Genomic DNA, 25,068 nt, shown 5'->3' on the forward strand with positions numbered 1-25,068 from the left:
GACCATTCAGTCACTTCCTTGTAATATTGCAATATACTGTATAGCAATATCACCAGTCTATAGGGAGGGGGAAGTAACTCTTGGTAAAATGTGTATACTGTATAATTGAGCAAAAATTGATTTCTGTTCCAGTCTGATGCAGTTCTGTTTTCATTGAGCCAACATGTAATAAGCTTTTCCATTACCTTTATCTAAGCCAAGAAGTTCTGACTCTGGAATTGGAGGCTGTGCTGTGCAGTCAACACCCTTTTGATCACCAGCATCAGCACCAGGATCAACCAGGACTGTTTAACATGCTTTTTGTCTGGTAGCTAGGGCCAATTCTGTTTTTTTTCTGATTCTGTCATCCTTAGCTTGGAGTTAACAAAAAAAGACAGAATATTTCTTGGGAGTGAAGATGTGCAGCTACAGTGCCTTGCGAAAGTATTCGGCCCCCTTGAACTTTTCAACCTTTTGCCACATTTCAGGCTTCAAACATAAAGATATAAATTTTTTATTTTATGTGAAGAATCACCAACAAGTGGGACACAATTGTGAAGTGGAACGAAATCTATTGGATTTTTGAAACTTTTTTAACTAATAAAAAAATGAAAAGTGGGGCGTGCAAAATTATTCGGCCCCCTTGCGTTAATACTTTGTAGAGCCACCTTTTGCTGCGATTACAGCTGCAAGTCGCTTGGGGTATGTCTCTATCAGTTTTGCACATCGAGAGACTGAAATTCTTGCCCATTCTTCCTTGCAAAACAGCTCGAGCTCAGTGAGGTTGGATGGAGAGCGTTTGTGAACAGCAGTTTTCAGCTCTTTCCACAGATTCTCGATTGGATTCAGGTCTGGACTTTGACTTGGCCATTCAAACACCTGGATACGTTTATTTGTGAACCATTCCTTTGTAGATTTTGCTGTATGTTTGGGATCATTGTCTTGTTGGAAGATAAATCTCCGTCCCAGTTTCAGGTCTTTTGCAGACTCCAACAGGTTTTCATCCAGAATGGTCCTGTATTTGGCTGCATCCATCTTCCCCTCAATTTTAACCATCTTCCCTGTCCCTGCTGAAGAGAAGCAGGCAAAAACCATGATGCTGCCACCACCATGTTTGACAGTGGGGATGGTGTGTTGAGGGTGATGAGCTGTGTTGCTTTTACGCCAAACATATCGTTTTGCATTGTGGCCAAAAAGTTCGATTTTGGTTTCATCTGACCAGAGCACCTTCTTCCACATGTTTGGGGTGTCTCCCAGGTGGCTTGTGGCAAACTTTAGACGAGACTTTTTATGGATATCTTTGAGAAATGGCTTTCTTCTTGCCACTCTTCCATAAAGGCCAGATTTGTGCAGTGTAAGACTGATTGTTGTCCTATGGACAGACTCTCCCACCTCAGCTGTAGTTCTCTGCAGTTCATCCAGAGTGATCATGGGCCTCTTGGCTGCATCTCTGATCAGTCTTCTCTTTGTCTGAGCTGAAAGTTTAGAGGGACGGCCAGGTCTTGGTAGATTTGCAGTGGTCTGATACTCCTTCCATTTCAAGATGATCGCTTGCACAGTGCTCCTTGGGATGTTTGAAGCTTGGGAAATCTTTTTGTATCCAAATCCGGCTTTAAACTTCTCCACAACAGTATTACGGACCTGCCTGGTGTGTTCCTTGGTCTTCATGATGCTCTCTGCGCTTTCAACAGAACCTTGAGACTATCACAGAGCAGGTGCATTTATACAGAGACTTGATTACACACAGGTGGATTCTATTTATCACCATCAGTCATTTAGGACAACATTGGATCATTCAGAGATCCTCGCTGAACTTCTGGAGTGAGTTTGCTGCACTGAAAGTAAAGGGGCCGAATAATTTTGCACGCCCCACTTTTCATTTTTTTATTAGTTAAAAAAGTTTCAAAAATCCAATAGATTTCGTTCCACTTCACAATTGTGTCCCACTTGTTGGTGATTCTTCACATAAAATAAAAAATTTATATCTTTATGTTTGAAGCCTGAAATGTGGCAAAAGGTTGAAAAGTTCAAGGGGGCTGAATACTTTCGCAAGGCACTGTATATCAGGGGAGCCTAATGAAATGTGACCATCTTGCAGTGTATCACATGATCTCTCCCAAATCCTAAATTTTAAAGGTTTTCTTGCAAATGTGGGATGTGATAATTAAAAAAGAGGAAGTTTAATAAATCAATAAATCAAAATTCAGGTACTGACACCAGTTTGCCATGCAACAAAACAATGAAAATATTAATAATTACAGTACATCCCCTAATGTGTATGTTTTATTCTCTGGATGACCAGCAATCCTTATAATTTGCCTACCGCAAAATACTTTAATAGACTGTAGAGAGAAAACCTACAGTACAACCTAATAGACAGTGGTCTGTTTACCACAACTAAATCTCACTCTCTAAACAGATTCTTACATCTGTTGTGAAATGAATGGGAATGAATTTCCTTGGTCTAAATAATGACATCACTAAAATAGAAAAGATATCCTTAGTCTGTGGATTCTATAGTAAAGGTAATTAGAATTACCAAATAATAAAGACAGCAAACTCTCTTAAATAATAAAGTCTCAGAGTTCAGTGTTCAGATTACCTAGAAAGAATATGGTTTCAGGTTTGATTGGAAAAAGGTACCCACTCACGGCACAAGCTTCTGATAAGGATAAGGATGATGATCCTTGTTTATACCTCTTCTGTGTTCTTGTTCTTCCCTTATTTATGCTATAGTCCATTCTTATGGAAGCTAATGTTGAATTAGCATCTTTCTAATACATCCAGCTGCAGCTCTGCTAAATCTGTTTTTATTGCCTCTGTTTCAATCTGTAAAGAATTTGGTCTGGACGTTTGCTTGTAATAGTTCCTGCAGACTGTTTATGCAGTGATGTAAGTGATGTGGCCTCTTTCAAAATGGAGCCAGCCAATTGATAACAGTTTATAGATTTTTTAATAAGTGTAAATCAGCAACAGCTATTGATTGCTTCAGTCTGCAAGGTCTTACAGTCAGTATCACTGCAAGAACGTATCTTCTTCAGTCTGCTATCTTCGCTACAAAGGTTTTCAGTGTTTTGTTTTTCACCAGACCTAATTTGTCTGGAATAAACGAAAAAGGCAAAAAATGGGCATTTCCTTTAGAAATACAGGCCAGAACTGTATCTTAAAGATTGCAAAAAATGGATCTGAAAAGTTAGAGAAAAACAATATATTCAGATGAGCTATATTAAAGTCATCCTATCAAATGCAATTAAGTAGAAAGTAATGATTTGCTAAGGGAGGTTTATGTCGTAGTTTCTAAATCAATTAGAACAAGAGCAAAACAGTATTTCTCTGCAAATTGTGATTTATGATTCTAAATTTATATTAGGTTGCTATATATGAATGTGTTTCAAAGAGCGAATTCTAGGTGAAAAACTAAAAATGGGAGACTAAGAGATTTAATAAGTAGCAGAATTAAAAATGCCCAATCCAGAGTATTACAATTTCTTGATTGACATGATTGACATTGAATAATTTGAAAGATGGTTTTGCATGGAAATATTTATATTGTTTTCTTGGTTTTTCCTGACATTTTTTTTAGTTTATTCACTAAAAATGTGCTGAATTATTCTGGCACTTTTGCTCAATTAAAATGTCTAATTAGGCTTTGAAATGACTACCCAACCGAGTTCAAACTAGACATTAATAGTTAACTAATAACTTAATAATACACATGCACTACCTCTCTGCCGGACGAGTCCACCACATCATGGTGGGCTATAGTTACAAGCTTTAGGCAGTATTCACCACTATTTCCTGGAAGTCTTCACTGGAATGGATCTGTATACTGATCATCTGTAGTTAAATGGGAGGACTTGACAGGCCCCAGGGCATTCAGGGGTTCACTTCTTTAAGTAATAGGGAAGTGTTGATCATGCTGCACTTAATTAGTAGAGATATAAATAATATAATGTCAATGAGAGATAGGGATAGAATCACTTATACAGTATATATACAATATATATTAAGTTGGTTCTCTGGACAGAATACTACTTGATCACCTAAAATTGGTTTAAAAAACCCATAGTTCCAAAACAAATATTCACTCTGATGTCAATGGCTAAAAGCTGTAAAATACTATTTACCTACTAAACTATTGCATGTAGCTATCACAGAACATTGCCTACAGAATGCAGGCACTAGATTTCTGTGGTGTGCTGGTTTTAAAAAGACTATCATTATCACATGAAGAGATAGAGACCAAAGCAGCTATCATATTTAGTCTGACTTAATTTCAGTCTGAATGTTGTCAGTCAGAGCAGAACTCTAAAATAACTCTGACCTTTATACAGACTGCCATAAAGTCAAATCTCTACTGTATTTGGCATAATTATGCAAAGCTGTATAATATGAGTTTTGTGTACTAAACTGTAAAGTTTAGTATGAGAAGAGCCTATCATTTACCTTACTGATAAAGTCTGGTTTAGCAGAATCTGATCTGTTAGACGAGCTCTGTGAAGTGTTTTATTGTTTAGTGAATGTGAATTACACGAAGAGTAATTGATTTGACTGAAAAATGAATTATTGTACTCTATTAATTAAAACTTTAATTATACATTTTTCATAGAACTGATTGTCATCTTATCATGTCTACATTTATATAAAATTCCATTATGATATACAGTAACTGATTGCCATTGTAGACATACTTAAATATGAATTATTTGTTTTTTGCCTTTCTGTTTTTTGCCATACTGTAAGTGAAAAGATTATAGATTATAGAAAAAAGATTATAGAGGATTTTTGTGGTTGTTGTGGGTTTTTTTATATCTGTTATATACTTTTTCTAGATGATTTACAACAAATGAACAAATAATATGGTAAATAAACCGGATAATATGTATATTAACATATTATATATTATCTATCTCTGAACTGTTCACACTGTATAAAATATCTTTGCATTATCTTTGATCTACTACACCTTTGTTGTGGAAATCAACAATAAAAAAGCCCTTGAAGAAAGACATGAGGATGAAGTATCCAGAACACTTTTATACAGCTCTTTTTATGTGTAAGAAAAAGGAAAATAGAGTGGTACAGTATTCATGACAAGCACATTTCATAGTATGACAAAGAATGAGGTAGGATTGCAATAAAATGTGTTCAGAATATATAATAATGTAGGAATGAACAATGAGTTCTTTTGGTATAGAAATGCCTGTGAAAAATAGACAGATTCTTTGTTAGAAGCTTTGTATGTATGTTTTCAATTTTCAATTATGGGGCGGTGTGGTAGCTCTGTAGCTAAGGATCTGCACCTGTGGCTGGCAGGTTGCGGGTTTCTATCCTGCAGCCGGCAGAGGAATCGAGCTCCATTGGGTCCCTGAGCAAAGCCCTTAACCCCAACTACTCCAGGGGTGCCGAGACAGAATGACAGTATGTACACAGCACAAGACATGCACTCACTGACATTGCATTGCCAAAAGCAATACTAAAGTCAGATTGTGTGGCCAGCTGTTTGAATTAGACTATTTCTGACAGCTACTGTCATGGATGGGTCTCGATTGACAATCAGTCATCTAAATGTCCTAACCTAACCTTCATTACCAGGTTTCTTTAACCTACTGTACAGTAGCTTGCAGATTTCTCTTTTAAAAGGTAACAAATTTACAAGATACAGTACTTTAGTACTTTATCCCCTTTTCTCTTTGTTTTCTTAAACATGAAATTGGTTTTATTCTAGCTTTGTTTCAGTTGTATTTAACTGCTTTAGATTTACACTGCTGTGTTAGTGACAAAAATAGGTTTTCTGCTTTCATAATTTACAATAGTTAATACGTGTATTATCATAGCCTAGTGCTGTAAATCATGATGAAATGTATTATCAAACTGTAAAACCAAGATGAGGATTTCATGTAAAAATATTAAATTTTAAAATATTCAGGAGGATCTACTGTAGTATGGTAGAAGTAAGAATTTTCTGTGTAAATTTACCATAAAATCTATATCCTAAACCGAAGTATAAAATCACTCTGTTACAGGGGGACAGCTACACTACGTTCTTAACAATGTATTCTTTTTAGTCTGTCTTCCAAGTTTCATGAGGATGGATAGGAAGTTCTTGTGCAGGGTGATTTTGTTGGGAGGTACAGAATGCCAGGATTTTTGTTGGTTATATCGCATTTAGTTATGGGAGTCTGGAACAGGCCACTTAGCCATGTTGCTGATGCAGTTACTAAAACTTTCAAGAATCAGCTGGATGACATCTTCTTACCAGTTAGCTACTAGCAATGAAGTAAATGAGTTAGATGGGTCTAATGACCTCCTCTTGTTTGCCAGCTGTTTACTGTAATGGATCTTTATTTTTCTTAGCCATTTTGTTTTGTAAACATTGTGTCCCTTAAAACTACTTCACAGGAAAATGTAAACCAGTCTGCAGTCTGCAATGATGTGGACTTTTCAGTTGTGGTTAAGGATCATTTAAACTGATTTTTCTAACTATTAGTCATATACCAAGCAACAACTCAAAACTCACTTTACATGTATGATTTTAGAAAAATAAAGCATACTGATTTTGGAAAGAGATTAAATGTTTCAGAATCTTTATGATTTGATCATACATGACTGACAATGGCAAACTCGAATGAATCTGGCTGTTGTACCAAATCCACTCATTAGTGAAAGTTGATTGGACCCAGATGTTGAGATAACTTAACCTGGTGAATGTCAAGACTGGATGAAATCATGAAAAAAAACCCAAAGGGACTGATATGTCCTACTGATCAAGAGAATGCCACAATCAGTATGTTGGAGGGTGGAATGAGTCAGTGCGGTGTCGCTCACTGGGATATTCACAGCTATTTCTAACCTGGCAAGATATAACAGACAAATGGTAAGTGGCAGGTCATGATCTGAAAGACCATGAGTCACAACACCTCATTAGTGATTAATGGCAACATGCATGCATGATGATACTTTGGTGTAGTCCTGGGACTTCACTAGCTTCCCTTCCTGACAAGGTTGATGTGACAGCATGCCTGCAGATGACACATGTCCTCATGCTGCAAGATGAAAAAGTCAGCACCTGCTCCAAAAAAGATTGTTATTTTCTAGATAACTTTCTGAATTTGCTGATGTTATAAGCAAAAGGGTTTCTTCTGATGCTCAGGATATTAAGCAGTGACTATAATACATAAATGTGGTGGGGGTAAGGGTTGACTAATTCTAATGCAGATCAGATTTTAGATAGCAGAATATAGATACATGAATCTTTAATGGGTAGAAGTAAAAAAAAATGTAAGAATTTAGATAAAAGCCAGATTTACATGATAGATCTAAGCAGAATAGTAAGAATCTTTAAGGTGCTGTATGCTATTTAAGTAGTCATTTGCTTACTTTTCCTGTCCTACAATGCTATTGTACCTACTTAATATGACTAATCTACTTAATATTTACTCTTATTATTTTTCACATTCTGGGGTGACATATGAAAGGTTTTTCTGTATTACAAAGCTGTTAATTTCTACTTAAAATAAGAAACCTGGCATTTATAAATTCAGTGTCATGTTGTAGTTCATCTTCTATTTCTCATACTGTAAGTATATATTATGACTCCTGAAGTTTAAATTGAACTCTGTAGCAGTCTCTTTAGGTACATATTAAACTATATGTCAAACTATAACTAACATTGGCATTGATAGAATCATTTTTGTGCTTTCAGGACTCTTTGGAGCCCCTGCAGTAAACTAAAAGCCACAACTATCCTTCACCATGGCAGAAGACGCAGATATGCGTAATGAGTTGGCTGATATGCAGCAACGTGCTGACCAGCTGGCTGACGAAGTAAGTGGATTTTTAACATAAATGTGAAGAAAATGTGAACTAGGCTACTTCTCTTGTTTTTTTTTTTGTACATGATGATGCTGAGATTTCAGTATTTAGAGATTAAATTGTTCTAACCTGACAAAAAACATTAAACATTTTATTAGAACATCTCTAAATCTAATATAATCCTGTGTGTATATAAATGGCTGATTGCATGATTTATTTTGTTCAAATCTGATGTATGCCAGGAGGAATTCTATGGATGCCTGTGGCAACTGTGTAACAATACTATCATCACATAAATCATGTTCAATTAAATCCTTACTATTGTCTTTGACAGGGGCTTAAGCAAGGGCCTTGAGGTTGATGTCATGCTATTATACACTGTGATCTTTGATATCAAACAAATACAATGACACTTTGCTTTAACATTTCCTTAATAATGCAGAACTTTCATTTACATCGATTTTTATGTAACACTGCAGCATGTGTTGAAAAAGCCACTCCCATATTTCTACCAACTGTATCTTAAACGCCCCTTACTGTATGTCTGTAATGACTATATTCATTTCACTTTGTTTCAAATACAAGAATAAATGTTTTGACGTTTTCACTTCATCCAATTCCAAACCTTTGAGGAACACAGCAGTTCAATTATTATATTACAGTGTTTTTGAAGCTAACCATACACAGATATATGAAAAGTAAACTCAATTTTAATGTCATCTAATATTTTCATTTGAGCTCTGATATTAAAGTTTATATACACTGCTGTGTAATTTTCTAAAGAAGTCAGACAATCTTCTCCTACAAGGACTATGCTGATTCTAGCTAATTATGTTTAACTCTATGGCTAGCATACAGATTTATATTCTGTACCTTGGGGATTGCCACTCTAAAAATTGTAGGAGGCCTCTGGGAAAGTGACACCCCTTGTGAATTCTGTCCCTCATGGCATTACAATACAGTATATTTAAATATACCATTTGCCTCTTAAAGCTACTGTACCATTATGAAGCTTCCCTTTAAGACAGCCCTTTAAGACTATTAGAAATGAGCTCACAATTCATCATGCAGAATATACTCTGCACAAATGGATTTATTAAACATTCATAAAAAGATTATACAAACCAGAATGGTTTCTTTTAAAGCAATACATCATCATTAATCACTATATAGCAAATGAAACATGAGGTAGTTGAAGGTTACTACAGTCCTGTTGCACTGTAGTACTGAATTTAATTCAATTTCTCACTTTATCATTCCCTGGTTCAAGTTACTGTTTAATTTAATAAGAGATTATATATTCTAATCTCATATTTTGTATAAATGGAGCAAAATGATTCTTATAACATCAGCATCAACTAACAAGCAGTTTTCTTCTGTTGATCATGTACAGTACGGTAGACATGAGTTATAATCTAAACAGGGTTTACAATCTATGCATAAATGCTTTAAGTGTTTTCATATAAGACTTATTGTATTCTACAAATAGCAACAAACGTCAGAAGAATGCTAAGATGATTGTCATGCCCTCTGCAGCCAGAGGGCGCTCCTACTCTGTCTTGTCCTAAGTTTCCTGTGCTTTGCTGTCCTTCCGGTGTCTCTTTCTGGAGCTATATATTTCCGGGTCACTCATTCACCTTCGCACAGCATTTACATTCGGATGTCCTGAGACCCGCCTAGCACCAGGTCGCCGTTCCATCTGTGGCCTGAAGGCATAGGTTTCTATACAGCAATTCCTGAACTCTTGCACTGCTGAGCTCGGGCATTCTCCCCGTTCTGCGGCTTCATATAGGGTCTTTTCCGCTCTCCTGCCATTCCATGGTTCGTGCCTTCCGACATCCGTGACAGAATGCTGAGCCATCTCCTACCCCATGAGCGGCGTTTTTTGTCTTTCCGCAGCTTTTTCTTTTTTCACTGGGCTTTTTTTTCAGTTCTTCTATTCTAATCGCGGGATGCTACTCCTGACTTCCGTGCCTGTGAGCGGGTCATTCAGTTGTATGGCGTCCCGACATCCGCTTGTGAATACCTGGCTTTCCTTGGGTTGTCTCTCCCAGCATCCGTGATTGATTGTTTAGCTGAGTCTCCTATCCTTATTGTTGGATATCACTCCGTTCACCCGTGCCTGTGAGCGGGCCCTGTGCCTGGCTTTCCTGGGGTTGATCACTCCGATATCAGTGATAGGATGTTGAGCTTTTTTCCTGCTTTCCTATTCATATTGTTAAATATCACTCCGGACATCTGTGCCTGTGAGCGGGCTTTGTGCCTGGGTCTCCTCGGGTTGTTCATTCCAATATCAGTGATACAATGTTTAGCCTTTTTCCATTCCTCTATTCTCATTGCTGGATATCACTCCTGACATCCGTGCCTGTGAGCAGACCCTGCGCCTGGCTTTCCTTGAGTTGATCACTCTGATATCAGTGATAGGATGTTGAGCTTTTTTCCTGCTTTCCTATTCTTATTGCTGGATATCACTCTGGACATCCTTGCCTGTGAGCGGGCTTTGTGCCTGGCTTTCCTCGGGTTGTCTATTCCAATATCAGTGATAGAATGTTGAACGTGTTTTCCCTAGCCTGCGGTATTTTTCCCGGGTTTTTGTGTTTTTGTTTTTGCTTGGTGTTTTGATTTTTCAGTTCCTGGTTTCCCCTTTCTCTGGTCCCCCTAACCTCCGGGTCGTGGAATTTTTGGTTCCTATCTGTTTTTTGTAAGTTTTTCACGCTGGTCTCCCAAGTTTATTTTTGTGGTTTGTGCTTGTGTATGTCTGTTTTTTGTTTTAAGCCTCCGGAGCTCTACTTGACCTCCCCTTCCTCTACCCAATAAAGGTTTCTACCCTGGAGGAGGGGGCAGCTCTCAGCTGTGGACTCCCAGAGGTTTCCTTTCAGAGGTTTTTCCTCCTCAGCTCATTTATTTCTATGGGCGTCAGGAGCAGCCCATGAAGGGGGAGTACTGTCACGCCCTCTGCAGCCAGAGGGCGCTCCTACTCTGTCCTGTCCTTAGTTTCCTGTGCTTTGCTGTCCTTCCAGTGTCTCTCTGTCTGGGGCTATATATCTCTGGGTCACTCATTCCCCTTCGCTCAGCATTGACGTTCGGATGTCCTGAGACCCTCCTAGCACCAGGTCAAGGCATATGTTTCTATACGGCAATTCTTGAACTCTTATACTGCTGAGCCCGGGCATTCTCCCCGTTCCACTTCGCATAGGGTCTTTTTCCATTCCCCTACCATTCCACAATTCGTCCCTTCCGACATCCATGACGATGATTAATCAGTATACGGGTGGTGTTCACTACCACAATGGCACAATGGTGGGATTAATGTCCTAAAAACAACACATAATGAATTACAGGTGAATTGTTTTCAGACATACATCACACTGTTTGTATACATAGTTTATATGTTAAGGGCTACTTAACTTTATTTCATCAAGGGCCTAAAGTGAATCCTAAAGTAAGCACTTATTTTCAGCAATCGTACTCATTCAATTGGACAGATGTAAACTTTTCCTTGACCTTGATGTTGACCGAAACGTTATTCTAACAAAATCTAGAATTCAGTGAAAACTCTTGAAATAAATGGGTCCAGTCATATTTTTCAGTTTCTGGCCAAATCTGCATTCACCTGATTGGATGGGGGTTACTGATGAAAGAGTGGCAAATTTGTGATTTGCCGAGAAACCTTTGGCAAATCTAGAATGGGCCAGGTAAAATGAGATTCTCCAGACAACAAAGTTAAACAATGAAAATATGTAATTAGACTATATTTTTAATGCTACTACATATGTAAATCACACATCTCTATGGAAATTTGGAAATGCACTTTATGTCACAATGTCTTCATGGACTCCTCAGATGACTTTCTCTGTTTTTCATGTAGTTAACATGAATAGACACTGTAGAAATCTTAATGAGAAAACATTCAAGTGACACTATTTTAAAGGGAAAAAATTTGTGATTATAATTTTATTTGTCAGCTGTGGAACCCTTCATTTTGATGTAATCATATTTTTAAATTTTTCTTTCTTTACAGTCACTGGAGAGCACCCGTCGTATGCTGCAGTTAGTTGAAGAGGTAAGAGGTCTTCTGTATAGCTCTTTTGTATGGCTAAACCACATATAACCAGGACTATGTAGGCTTCCAATAACAGATCTATTTAATCTTTTTTTCCAACACTTTGCTGCAAGAACATCTCACTGAATATGCAAATCAACACCATAATTTTTTTTTGTTTTAAATTTTGAATATGGAACTGTTTATCATGCATTTTCCTGTAAAAAAGCAAGTCTTGTAAAGGTCATGTCTGTCTAAAATGTTAAAGCAGAGTAAAGTATTCAGTTCTGAAATATACACATAAATACAAATCATTCATGTATAAAATACATTCATAAGGCGGAAGAAGAAGCTTACAAACATATTACATGGAAGTTCTTACTACGCTCCTAAGATTTTGGAAGAAAAAAAACGTTGCTTATATTACCAGGCAAAATATGTCTGTTAATTTTAAATAGACAAAGGATTTGCGCTTTTGAAGTGTTTAAAGTTTCGTTTAAATGGCAATTAATTAATACTTAATGAAATGTACAAATGAAAGAACACAAAACAGGAATTGAAATAGGGTGCTGAGTTGAAAAAGTGATGGAGTACATTTCTGAGAGCTGAGTCTTCATGAGGGATTAGTGTCTTTTATATCCCTGGCATTACTCTCCCTGAACATGTTCTCTACTATTCCTCTCTGCCAAGTAGAAAATATCCATGGAAGGTCCTGGACATTATCGAATGTGTGGCTACAGCCTCTAAGATCAGTGAAGTAAGGTGGATTGTGGCTTAATTTGGTGTCAGTAGGAGAATTCTGAGAATTCCTGCCTGTTAGATTAAAAAGAATAGCTGTAGAAATTTCATTTTAACTTCCTCTAAAAATATACCAAGATAAAATGAAATGAGGGATTTTGGTTACATTAAAATGACCTCCTGGAATATTACTTCATACTACTGAACAGCCAGCAGATCCTAGGAGTTCAAAAAGCTCTGTAGCTTGTCTGATAGAGTGTCAATAAAAATTTTCTGTATGGAAAACAGAGCAAACTCTTGGTTTATAGAATGCAGGTGTAAGCCGTGTCATTTCCACTTGTCACAGAAATGGCGAAAATAGTACGCATTAAACCTGGGAATGCTTATTGACATGGTGTTGTAATTCGTGTATACAAAAGACAGAACACATGCTCCTTTAGATTATTTTGTTTTCCAAAAAGAGGAGTGTGATGATGTTCTACTGTTGTTAAAGTCTATGCTACTTTGCACGAGATAATATTATTGCATATATAGCACAATGCAATATACAGTATTCATATAGTAGGCAAATTGTTAAAAAATTATTGTGTTAAAACAGAATAATTTTATCATATAAATTCATTAAGGGAGAACATCAGACAGCAGGAGGACAAAGTTTTTTATTCAAAAGGATAGAAGGTTTGGGTCATTGAAGCACTTAAAATTGATAAATTCCTAGGGCCCAATGATATCTTATCAAATTTACTCAAGGAAAAGATAGATGTCATTCAGAAGCCCTTGACAGATCTCTTCCAGCAGTTGCTGAAAACAGAGAAAGGAAAATTGGACAGGAAAATTGCCAGTGTAGAGCCCATTCACAAGAAAGTGACAAAATTGACCCAAGAAATTGTATATTAATTATATTAATATTATGTAATGTTATGAAAACAACTGTTAGAACTAAACTCGAGGATCACCTATAAGTCCTTCTCCAGGATGTGTAGTTGCGAAACAACCCCAAATTCAGTTTACCTCAACATTAACAATGGGCATTCGTTTTTTTTTTTCCAAAAATGAGTTATGCCTTTTTCAAAAATGACACTGTTCAAAAGGCTTAATTTTCATTTCATCACTTCACTTCATTCTAATTGGTGTTCTGATGTAGTTCTATTTGTGGTTTGTATTCAAATGGCTGTGTTTCAAAACAGAAGCCACTTCTGTGGCTGCATGGTAGTTAGCAATATTTTTATCCTGAAGACGCTGGGTAGTGTTTAGGTTTGCGATCAACTTTGCGGTTAGATTCATTGTTTCCTCTGAAAGCACTTATTTAACAGTCGAAGGTGGTAAGATACACATCCATCCCCTTCCTGGCATCTTTTATACAGTAGACTGTGTAGTTGTAGAGGACAATGACAGATTGCCTACAATCTTTGGTAAGCTTTACAAAGGAGATGCTGCTACTGAATTTCTCTTGTGTTTCACCTCATTTTGTATCCTAAGGAAACGAGAATGCTTCAGAGGCCCCTATATACAGTAGTTTGCTAAGATTCCTGTTACACTTCCAAAGAGCAGAGAATTAGTGTCAATTTGGTTTTGGTGATCTTTTTGTGAATAAATATGACTTCTAAAATTCAGCTATGTTTGACAAACCTAGCTTTATGTAATGATATTGTGATGACAACATAAAATGTTCAAAATTGTTTTAAGCAAGATGCATTATCTAATCTCTATCTTTTTCTATTATGTTTTCTGATGTTATTTTTATAGGGGTATGGATATTTGTGGAGAACACTGTATCTACAAAAGATATGTAAATGACCATTGTTGAGACTGTAACTGCTTAACATGACTTCATATATGAGAAGCATAATTAGAAGTCTCTTTAGAAGGCTTTGCTTTCTAGGATTGTGAAACAGTCATACCTGATTAATATTCACATATCCTATAATTCATAGCAGAAGACATTTAGAAGACACTGCAGTGCTTAGCATAAATCCTTCAGACACAAGCCTCTGTTTGTTAAGCTCTATGAAGATACTGTCTTTATGCCACTATAATTTGCAAATTTCATGGTTAAAAGTAATTTATATGTGATAGTTTAGAAAATGGATTTAAAATATGCCTGTTTTAGAGACTCTCTCTCATCCTAGCATTAATCCCGCATCAGTAGGGTCTGCTTGTTGGCACGCCCGTCTCCATTTGGTGGTTTGAACCAAATCTTTGAGCTGACGTTGCCATTAAATGCGACAGAGAATACTCCAACCAGCGTGTCGCTCCACCTGCCGGGGGGTGGGGGGGGGGAGAGGAGAACAAAGTAATGTAGCCAATTCATAGAGGGGGATTATTAGGAGGCATGGGAAATTTGGCCAGGACCCCGGGGATACACCCCTACTCTTTTCGAGAAACACCCTGGAATTTTTTAATGACCACAGAGAGTCAGGACCTCATCTCATGGTCAGGTTTTACATCTCATCCGAAAGATGGCACTTGTTTACAGTATAGTGTCCCCCTCACTATACTGGGGCATTAGGACCCACATGGATTGCAGGGTGAGCGCCCCCTGCTGGCCCCACTAACACCTCTTCCATGAGCTACCATAGTTTTTCCCGGGAGGTCTCCCATCAAGGTACTGACCAGGCTCAATTATAAGTTGCAGGGTGACATGGCTGCTGGCTTAGAGACTGAATTTAGAATATGCCTCTTTTTAAGACAGGCATTAGATCATAATAACACTAACTACAGTTTTAACACAATAGAAAACTAAACTGTTTTAACCTCTTTCAAAATAAATATTCTGAATAGCATGGCTGCTTGAAAATCAAAATATTTTTCAAATATTCAGTGAATCAAAACAGAAATCACTTTGTTGCTGAAGACAAAACAAAAGCATGTCTTTGATGAATATCTGATCAAAGCTGAAAAGATGTCTTTTACAACGTCAGTTGGCCTAACTCTCAAAGTTGCTCATTTAAAAATGTTAAGATATTACAGTAGAAACTGCACTGCTTAATTGTTTTCCTACATCTCAGGAACAAATATTAACACACCACGCAGGTCTCCTATGCAAATCCCTGATTAAATCGTATTTTGTTTAGTGGTTAAACAGAGGATAAACCTTGCTGATACAGCTTTGATCTGACAAGCTGTGACCTCCATGGCCCCTGCTCTAATACTGAAGGCCCATAACATTTCACATCCCTGTGATGTTTGTTGAATCCTACTGACTGTTGAGTTCACTAACTCCAGAGACCCAGAGAAAAAAAACAACAAATAAGTTTGCATACTCCAGAAAGAAAACATTGTAAAATGCAAGACATGTATACATTTTTATATATACTCTACTGTGTAAAACTATTAGGCATCATAGAAACAATCATGGGTTACAACATGTACTGTATATTATGACCATGTATATTATGACCATCAACATTTTACAACATCCAGGCCTCTTCAGGTATATTAACTGTTACATATTTGAATATTTTAACATATTATGTACAATATATTTGAATATTATAACTTAGGTGAAAAGAAAACAAACTTTTTGTTTAGCAAACTTAAATTTACATTGATCAGAAACTTCCGAACAACTTCAAAATTTCCAGTGCACCCATGAAAAAGCTATAAATGAGCAGCATGTACAGTATGAAGCTGTAATAAATGTAATAACTAATCACAATAAATCATTTACTAAGCAAATCTTAGTGACTCATTGTGAGGATCTTTACAATTAGGTTTCCAAGTGGCATTTGAACTTTTAGATACGTCCAATAACTTAGATGTTGGAAACCTTTTAAGTGTGTTTTTTTCCCGCTTATTCTTGAAAGTGCTAGTGTTCAGGTGAGGACATACTGTAGGATACTAATGTCATACTAGGCAGGTGTTTTAGGACAGATTAATTTTGAGCTTATCACAAAAATTAGGATCCTGCATTAACGTGGCAGCCTTACCCATGTATTTAAAAACCCTTTCTAAATCCTATGAACTGTTGCACCAATAGAAATGAAACTTGTCAGTTTTCAGCAATAGCGAAATCTGGACATTTCTAGCACCTGAAAAGTTACTATGCTAACTTTTACAGCTGCAATAGATCACAATCCAATATGAGACACATGACCCATCACACAAACTGCTCCTGTGTAAAAATAATAACAAATTTAATAAAAATAAATGTAATTAAAATTCTCTCCTGGAGAAGGCTCCTTCGATGAAACATTGATGAAGCATCCATGTTCAGAGTGAAATTAACCTCTGATTGTTCCTTTTCAGCTAACCCACTGATTATGTTCCATACTCAAACCTTATTACTATTGTTCCATGATCAGAGAACAAGCTAAATGAGACCTACATTTTCTAAAACTGTGTTGACTGTCCTCATAAATTATCTTCTAGTTTAGTTATAATTTTCATTTCCATTATACAATAGAAATAAGACTTATTGGTCTGTAATTACACCTTTTTATGGATGGTGCTACATTAGAAATTTGCTAGTCGATGGATACTATCTGTTTTAACCTATTTTAAGCACCTGTTTAAAGAATTTGGTTCATGGATTAAGTATATCATACTTTGTTCCTTTATGTACAAACACAAGTCCACAAGTAGTGTTTATTAAGTACTTCCATGGTCAACACCAAAGTGTAATATTCATTTAATACATCAGCCACTTGTCTTAAAGTTTCAATTTAAATAATTTTCTTGGGAAAATACAATTAAAATATTACAAAATAGAATACATGCATAAGCCATATGTGATTTCCTTCATGATTTGAAATTTCATGTCTTTGTCAAACAGGTATCATCCATGTACAGAACATAAGGATTTGCATATTAAAAACCTGTTCCTAACAAATAGTTACACTGAAATTGAAGATAATATTGCATAGATTTCAGTCTGTTGAAGCTGAAAAATAATGTTTAGCAAGTTAACTTCATACAATATGTATAATTATGGGGGAAAGAGCAATGGATGTATTGTGTTTGTATATTTTCACATACCACTCATACTGTTAGTTTCATTTTGATTATTATAAGCACAAACATTTCCATAAATCTTTGCTGCCCTCTTGTAGGTATTAGAAGGAGATGTATTCCTCTGGTGACATTTTTGAAACAGATATGTCTGTTCAAGCACTTATCAAGCAAAATATTTCAAAATGTTCAAGCAAAATATTTAAGGTGCTGCATTATGTTGATTGATTTGGAAGTATTAAAAGCATTTATAAGTGTAGTTAAGGTACTTTAAAGTACTGTACTGTTGCAGTTATATACCAGTTTAATACTGCAGTTTATTTCTGTAACAACACAGTGTTCTTGTCCTTAATCATTCTCCTTTGACAAAGGAAGGTTTTGGAATCCTTGGACACTGCTTGTACTTCTAGTTCTTGATTTTCTTTCTGCACTGTCTCCTGGTTTGTAGTATTTTTGTTTAGCAGTTTACATCTCTGTAGCTGTATTGAATGTTGTAACTGTATAAAAAGCTATATATAGGCATGAAACATGAAAGTTCTCATATGCAGTAGTTGAAGTTTCAGATTTCAAGTTGAAATAGACTTATATTGACATGATTAATTATTAACGAGAATTAATGGAAGTTTATGCAGTGCAAGAGTGCAAGTTATGTGCTGCAGGGGCTGATCATTCATCTCCGGATCAATCAGAACTCCAACTCATATTGAGATAGAAACCTTGGTTTTCATGTAGCACATTACTTCTGCACTTCCAGTGTGCACATAGCATTTCATATTCTAATATTCAAATTCTAATGTCTATAATATTCATATCCTAATGTGGGGTTGCCTACCCATCATTACCAATACAATTCAAGTGTATTATGATAGTATTATCATAGATCTGTGTAATCCATTGATTGGAAGTAAATAACAATCTTGTTTTTTCATGCAAAAGGTCAGAATTAATTAAAATATCTTGAATTACAGGATTTTAGTAATTACAGTTTCATTGTCATAAAAGTGTACATATAGTTTTAGTCGTTAGTGTGTCATACCCTAGATTCACTTTAACTATCCTTGTTTCTGTTTCTTGGTACTATGCCTTACTCTTCTATACCTTTCTATCTGCTAGTTTGCAAGTCATTAAGCCATTAATGGGCCATATTGAAAACATGGAAACAATTTTAATTTTCTATAAATGCATACAGTACATGTATATTATTATTCAAAAAGATATAGAATGAACAAATATAAAATATCAAGTGTATAGACATCATCAATATTGTACCACATCTAGCTCTCTGTGTTTTGGACAGTAACTGAATTTTTAGAAACTTAAAAATTGTTGATGCTTAATGCTGGTGTCTTTGTCAATAAAATTATTTTTCTTTTCTATCTTTCCGGAATGTACAACTATATGCTTCCATACTGATAGTCTACCTCTTTTTTTTCTTTTTCCTGCTGCCTCTCCTCTCTCTGTCACCTTTTGCCTTGCTACCATTCTTGGGGGACTAGAGTAAAGATGCTGGTATCAGGACTTTGGTTATGTTGGATGAGCAAGGAGGTAAGTGAGAGTCCATGGAGCGGGAAACATGAAAGATATCGACCCTTTTGACAACCTAATATTACTATCTATTTGCATTGCTGAAACCAAATCAAATAACGGTTGAATGTTGTTGAATGAAAAGAATGACATAATATCATAACATAGAAAGAACTGCTGTGCGTTTTAAAGCTTTATCTCTGTAAGGCACTTTGGTCTCGTGTTCTCCATTTATAAACATACACAACATCATATCAAAATATTATTGAAAAAATATCATAGTGCCCTCTTTTATATTTGTTTTAAATCTGACATTTTTGTTTAAATCATTGTCTTCAGATAGCAGGCTTTGCGGAATCTTCTGGTGTCATAATAATGTTCACTACCTAATTTCTTTGCCTCTTCTGCATTTTAAACAGATGTTCAAAAGCAAATGCGCTCTGATCCCAGAGAGAGTAACCATTTTTAAACAGAAACATTGCTTTCAGGGTTGATCACTGAACAGACCCAGATGTATAAATTATGAGTTGCACTAACATTTCAGTCCAATACACAGTAACTGTATTTTGAGTTTATTTTATTTTTCTAGGATGAAAAACTTACTAAAACCTAGGACAGGTGAAAGTGTTTCATATTGATATTAATTAATAATGATGGTGGTCCATTATGTCCCTCCCTAACATGTTAAGTGATTACATCTAAAATCATTCTTTAATTCACTGGTGTACTCTAGTGCCATTGCTTATGATTACATCAATCATATACGATTATACGATTTTGGATCTTTTCTTATTTATCATTTTCATTGTCAGAAGAGGTTGTTTACAATTTGAATAATAAGTTATATTCAGTGGTGATGTTCAGTATATAAACTCATTTTTTTCAAACAGTCAAATAGAAGTTATTGTTGAAAAGGGTTATCTTTTATAGCAAGGCACTCCATGGCCAACAATAAAATATTTAGACACTGAAATTATGTTATTTCATAATGATCAAAATGATCAGTTTTGCTGGTAATGACAAAATTGACAACTTTCTTTCCCATGAAATATACTTTTTCACTGTATAATCCCTGGTTAAATTAATAGAATGACATTGCAATTAAAATGTTTTAAAGGCAGCAAAATATTTGCTAGTTAAGAGTTACAAGGATGTATTCCAATATACACATATATAATGTACTGTTTATTCCAAAGGAAATTGAATTAATTCTGGGTTAAGGCATGATTTTAAAAGAACATCAGTTTCCCTCTCATAGCAGATCTATTCCAGACCTATTCTGAATTATAGATGCCTACTAGACGTTTTGTCTCTGACCTGACCAGTATTACTGCATATCATTCAATAGCCTTTTCAATAACAAAGCTATGCTCTGTATTAATAAAACTCTCTTGAAATCAGACAGAAGAAAATAAATTTATAAAGACTTCCTAATTTAAAAAGGGTCATCCTGAAGTTCAGGAATAAAAGGAATTTGTTTAAACTACTATAGTCATGTACTTGTCATAACATGCAATAACATTTTTGCTAAGTGGATTTTTAAGAGAGTTTGTTTTTATTCTTAGAAATGTAATATAGTGTGCTAAAGCTGAAATCCCAACTCATATTTCTCCTTTTCTGAAATATTTCAGTTTGTAACCACAACAAGGTTTTAAAATTTACTGACCCACTAGTGTCACACACACATTAATTTAATAACTCACTTAATAAGTCCCCATTCACACTCTTAGCTGAGAAGTGTTTAAAATGTGATACAAAGCGTCCTTCAGAAGGAGTATACATAACTGCAATTCTGCACTTAACAGTCATCCATAGGCAGCACTCAATTCCTTGTTGACTTGCCATATGAGGTAAAGAATGATTTGTCTATATAACAAATACAATCATGTTAAGATGTTACATAATGCTGTTTCATTGAGCATTTTGCCATGTGAATGCTGAGAAAAGAGGAAGTCATGGTGTTGTAGTCTCTATAATGTTAGTAAGTGTATGCTGTTGAAAAAATTCAGCTCAAAAAGACACTTTCTCATATTACGAAAATACTGCTCAGCAATTCAATTTCCAGTCTCTACGTTCCACACATTTCTCATTATTCACTTTCTCTCAAAGAAGACTGAATTCACTTTGTGACAGAAATCATTTTCTGAAGGTTGTCAGTTGCAAGTACAATGGAGCACAAAGAGTGGATTTTTTAAACTAATTGTTTTTCAACACAATGTATCATAGAAATATGCATTTTATAATGACACCATTAAGAAATACATTTACATATGTTGATAACAACAGGAACAAGTGTTTTGTGAAATATGTCTTTTATGGGCATCCTACAACTAAATATCAGTGGCACTTTAATGTAGTAATTTAGAAAGCGATATAATCTGGGCTAATTTAAAAAATACATTTTATAGTATTCTTTATATGATGTTTAATAGAAAAACTCTATAAGATCTCAACCTTTTCTTCCATCACGTTGTCTACTTATCAAGTGGTCCTGTTCCTTAATGATTACCTTCAAACAACTTTATGTTGTTTATTTTTATATTAGGAGGGCTGAAAAACTTGAACACTTCCTGTGTTAATCCAGTGTCAGATGAAGATCTCACTATAAGACCAACTGAAAAGAAGTTTTTGAAAATGCCTGGAAAAAAATTGGTATCCTGCAGTGTCTGTCATCAGCTGCATAGTTTATTGACCTGGCTCATATCATGGCTTTTGAAAACCTAAGCAGGGGGACATAAGGAAGAAAAAAATATCCAAATTGATTTTTAAAATGAACTTCTTTTTTTACTGCTAAATCATTAACCGCTTAAATTCTGTTATATATTGAAGCCAAGAATTGCTGCACTCCAGGGATTTTACAAATGCATCAAGATCAATAATCCATCACCTCCCAACCAACAGACTGGGTTGTTAGGCCCTTCATTACCACCTAGTTTTCACAAGTAGGTCCCTGAAATCACTCAGCTACATCAACTTCATGTGCAGATTGCCATCCCTTCATCTCTTGCACGCATCTCTTCTTTTGTCCTAGCAGAGAGAGAAATTAGGGACCTACAGTAAATGTCTCATTCTCTGAATAGTATGACCCATTTCAGCTCTTTATCAGGGTGTGCAGCTTCACAGGCTGTGCGCTGTGGTAGTTTTTCTTTCATTTTATCTGACTGCATTAGAAGTGTAATTAAAATCTGAGTATTGAGTTTCCTGCTGTGACCTTCAAAACAGCACGCAGACGTACAAAGCTATGAGGCTTGATTGCATCTAGAAAAATAACAGCTACATGTACTTTAAAGTCTGTCATTGTGACTTCTGGAGGTGAAACCAAGGGTTATTCACCTGTATATTTAACCTTTTCATTTTGTATCATTTTCAAATCACACCTAAAACAGGCTTCCTGGAATTTCAACTTAATTTGGTAGAACTAGCCCTGCATACGCCATACCATATCAATGCATCAACCCTATTTAATGCATTGTAGTGTCTCTGGTATAGCTCAGTGGTCATTATTCATGTTTTTTTGTTTGTTGATGAGCCAAATAAAATTCATTCCACTGCTGTCATCCCTTTGTCCTGACCAGAACAACTTGATCGTGTTGAAGATGGCATGAACCATATCAACCAAGACATGAAGGAGGCCGAGAAAAATTTAAAAGATTTAGGGAAATGCTGTGGCCTTTTCATATGTCCTTGTAACAAGTAGGTACTGAGTGCCTGGCTCTGCTATGTGGTGGTGTCCGATTTCTTTTGTCAAAGTGAATGTCTGAAGTTTTTTGTCTCTCTTCTTTGTCCTTTCTTTCTCATGTGCTTCATTCTGTGGGGATAAAATACTTGTGTTTAATCAGAACAACTGGAACGCATCGAAGAGGGAATGGACCAAATCAATAAGGACATGAAAGAAGCAGAAAAGAATTTGACGGATCTAGGAAAATTCTGTGGTCTTTGTGTCTGTCCATGTAACAAGTAGGTGCTGTTTGCCTGCCTGCCTGCCTACCAGAAAAACTGACAAAAAATTACTGGAGTAGCCAAGGCCCTTGGAACTTAAGCCTTGGACTGCTCATCCGTGCTAGGAAAAGAGGCAGGATGAGCATGAGGCATGCAGAAACATTAATACAATTTCCAATGCATTCATTCCATACCATAGGTTCATGAGATGTACAAAATCAGCTCAAAATCAGGCATGCTGCAGTGATCCACGCTACAGGTCACAATCCAGTATGCTCAAGGAAACGGTGTTTCAGCACATTTCACCTTAGAGGATGTTGGAAGCAGAATATCTGCTAGATTTTAAAAAAAAATGCATTTGAGTCCTTCAACTGTTTTTAAAGTACTTACTGTAACTTCCCAGTCATGCTCACTTCTTGAGATCACATTACATTGTTTTTTGCATGTAGGCAGTATTGGTCATTTGTTTTGTAATGCATATTGTAATATAATGCACTTGCAAACGTACTGTAGAATGTTATTCTCTTGGTTGGAAAGTGTTGAAATACCGCTGAGTCCTTTGAGGCAGAATTCAGGCAGCATGACCATCAGAATGACTTTAAAATGTGCACTGAGCATGGCACTGAACCACTTTATTTGGATATACACAATTTTGATCTTCCTTTTTCAGTTCTTTATCCAGCAAATGGCTTACAAATCTTCAAAATGTTTATTGCCGAAATATAATGCATGGCTAGCTCATAAGGAATAGCTAAGAGAATAAGACTGCTAATGATTTGTATGCATGTCTTAAATAATTATAAATCGGTGACTGGTGTTTATTGTGATGAAAATGGAGTGACTTGGATGAGTAAAAGACACATATTTATACCAAACCACTAAATTATAGTTGAAGGCAAAAGTATTTGTACTGTGTGAAGGTGGGCCCGTTTTGAAAACATTTTGATTTTTTGAATTATGATTTCAAAGGAAGTTTTAAAGAATTCCTCAAAATTGTTTGGGCACATTTCTCAATACTGTATGAACATACTTCTGTGTTCTGGTATAAGAAATGGCCTTTGCCATATTATATATCCATATTGCTTTGTATATATTTATATTTATAATTTATTCCAATTTGTCTTCCAAACTATTCTGTAGGTCCTTATCAGTTAGCTTAGCATTTTATATCTGACTTTTTTTCTCAGCAGTATCTCTTGGGATATTGCCAGTATATTGTACATATCATTAACACCTTTTAAGTACATCTTACTGTACTTTACAGAATGAAAATATTTCAGACAGCTGTATGTAGCATTTGCTTTGTTGAAAAAAAATATTTTCTAATATAATTGTAAAATTATATATAATTGTTGTTCTTTGAATCTTACTATATAGAACATATTCATACAACTATATTCTGCTTATAACAATGAAACATTTTGTTGCAGCATGGCATTTTTCACAATTCTGAGTTATTTAAATATTAATAATGTTTCATAGATTACATAGATACAAATCTATGGCTTTGATCTGTATTACATTTTATGTTACTCAGTTTACAGTTTATCTCTATAACAATAACAAAGATTTCTATAACAATGTCATACAGTACTTCTATATAGAAGCATGTAGACCAATATAATCTATAGAAATCTGTAGAATTCTTATGCAATCTGTAGTTTTTCTTTAAGGAATAAGGGTGGACAAATACTTTTGTTTTTGACTATGTGAGTATTTGCTGTAATGCTTTATGAAACCTATCATTCAAATCTTTAAATTCACATTTTCCTAAGAGATTAGGTCTTTGCAATGTTTTTTTTTTTCATTTTAATATAAACTGTACCTGGATATAAATATATACAGGTCTATATATACAGTACATTACATACTGTTCATATATACAGTACAAAGGACATTCCCAGAAGATTTCTCGTGGGTTTTGCACACCATTCTCTAATTTCCAGCCCATGTATTAATCCAATAAAAATCATATAATGTATCTTGCGCATTATAAACTAAGTAGAATAGAATCAATAATTTTACAGACTAAGTAGCACATCTCTTAAATGTGGTGCATGCAAATGCTGATTAAAGTCTTC

General features: G+C 35.5%; 1 protein-coding gene across 2 annotated transcripts in view; it reads left to right on the forward strand.

Annotated features, from left to right (window-relative positions):
* The window catches only part of LOC148674587 (synaptosomal-associated protein 25), a 69,029-nt gene that overhangs the window by 34,331 nt on the left and 9,630 nt on the right, over positions 1–25,068 (forward strand). The window contains exons 2-5 of one of the 2 annotated variants that reach the window (XM_088624848.1): positions 7,685–7,806; positions 11,816–11,857; positions 19,021–19,069; positions 22,624–22,741. In XM_088624848.1, the coding sequence (XP_088480974.1) occupies positions 7,735–7,806; positions 11,816–11,857; positions 19,021–19,069; positions 22,624–22,741 (281 nt within the window). In that variant the 5' untranslated portion in view covers positions 7,685–7,734. Of the gene's footprint in view, positions 1–7,684; positions 7,807–11,815; positions 11,858–19,020; positions 19,070–22,623; positions 22,742–22,887; positions 23,006–25,068 lie in introns of both variants that reach the window. The other variant, XM_088624847.1, reaches the window with a different exon arrangement.

The sequence above is a fragment of the Lepisosteus platostomus genome, chromosome 3, assembly GCF_059453375.1.
Source record: "Lepisosteus platostomus isolate fLepPlt1 chromosome 3, fLepPlt1.hap1, whole genome shotgun sequence".
NCBI classification, from domain to species: domain Eukaryota; kingdom Metazoa; phylum Chordata; class Actinopteri; order Semionotiformes; family Lepisosteidae; genus Lepisosteus; species Lepisosteus platostomus.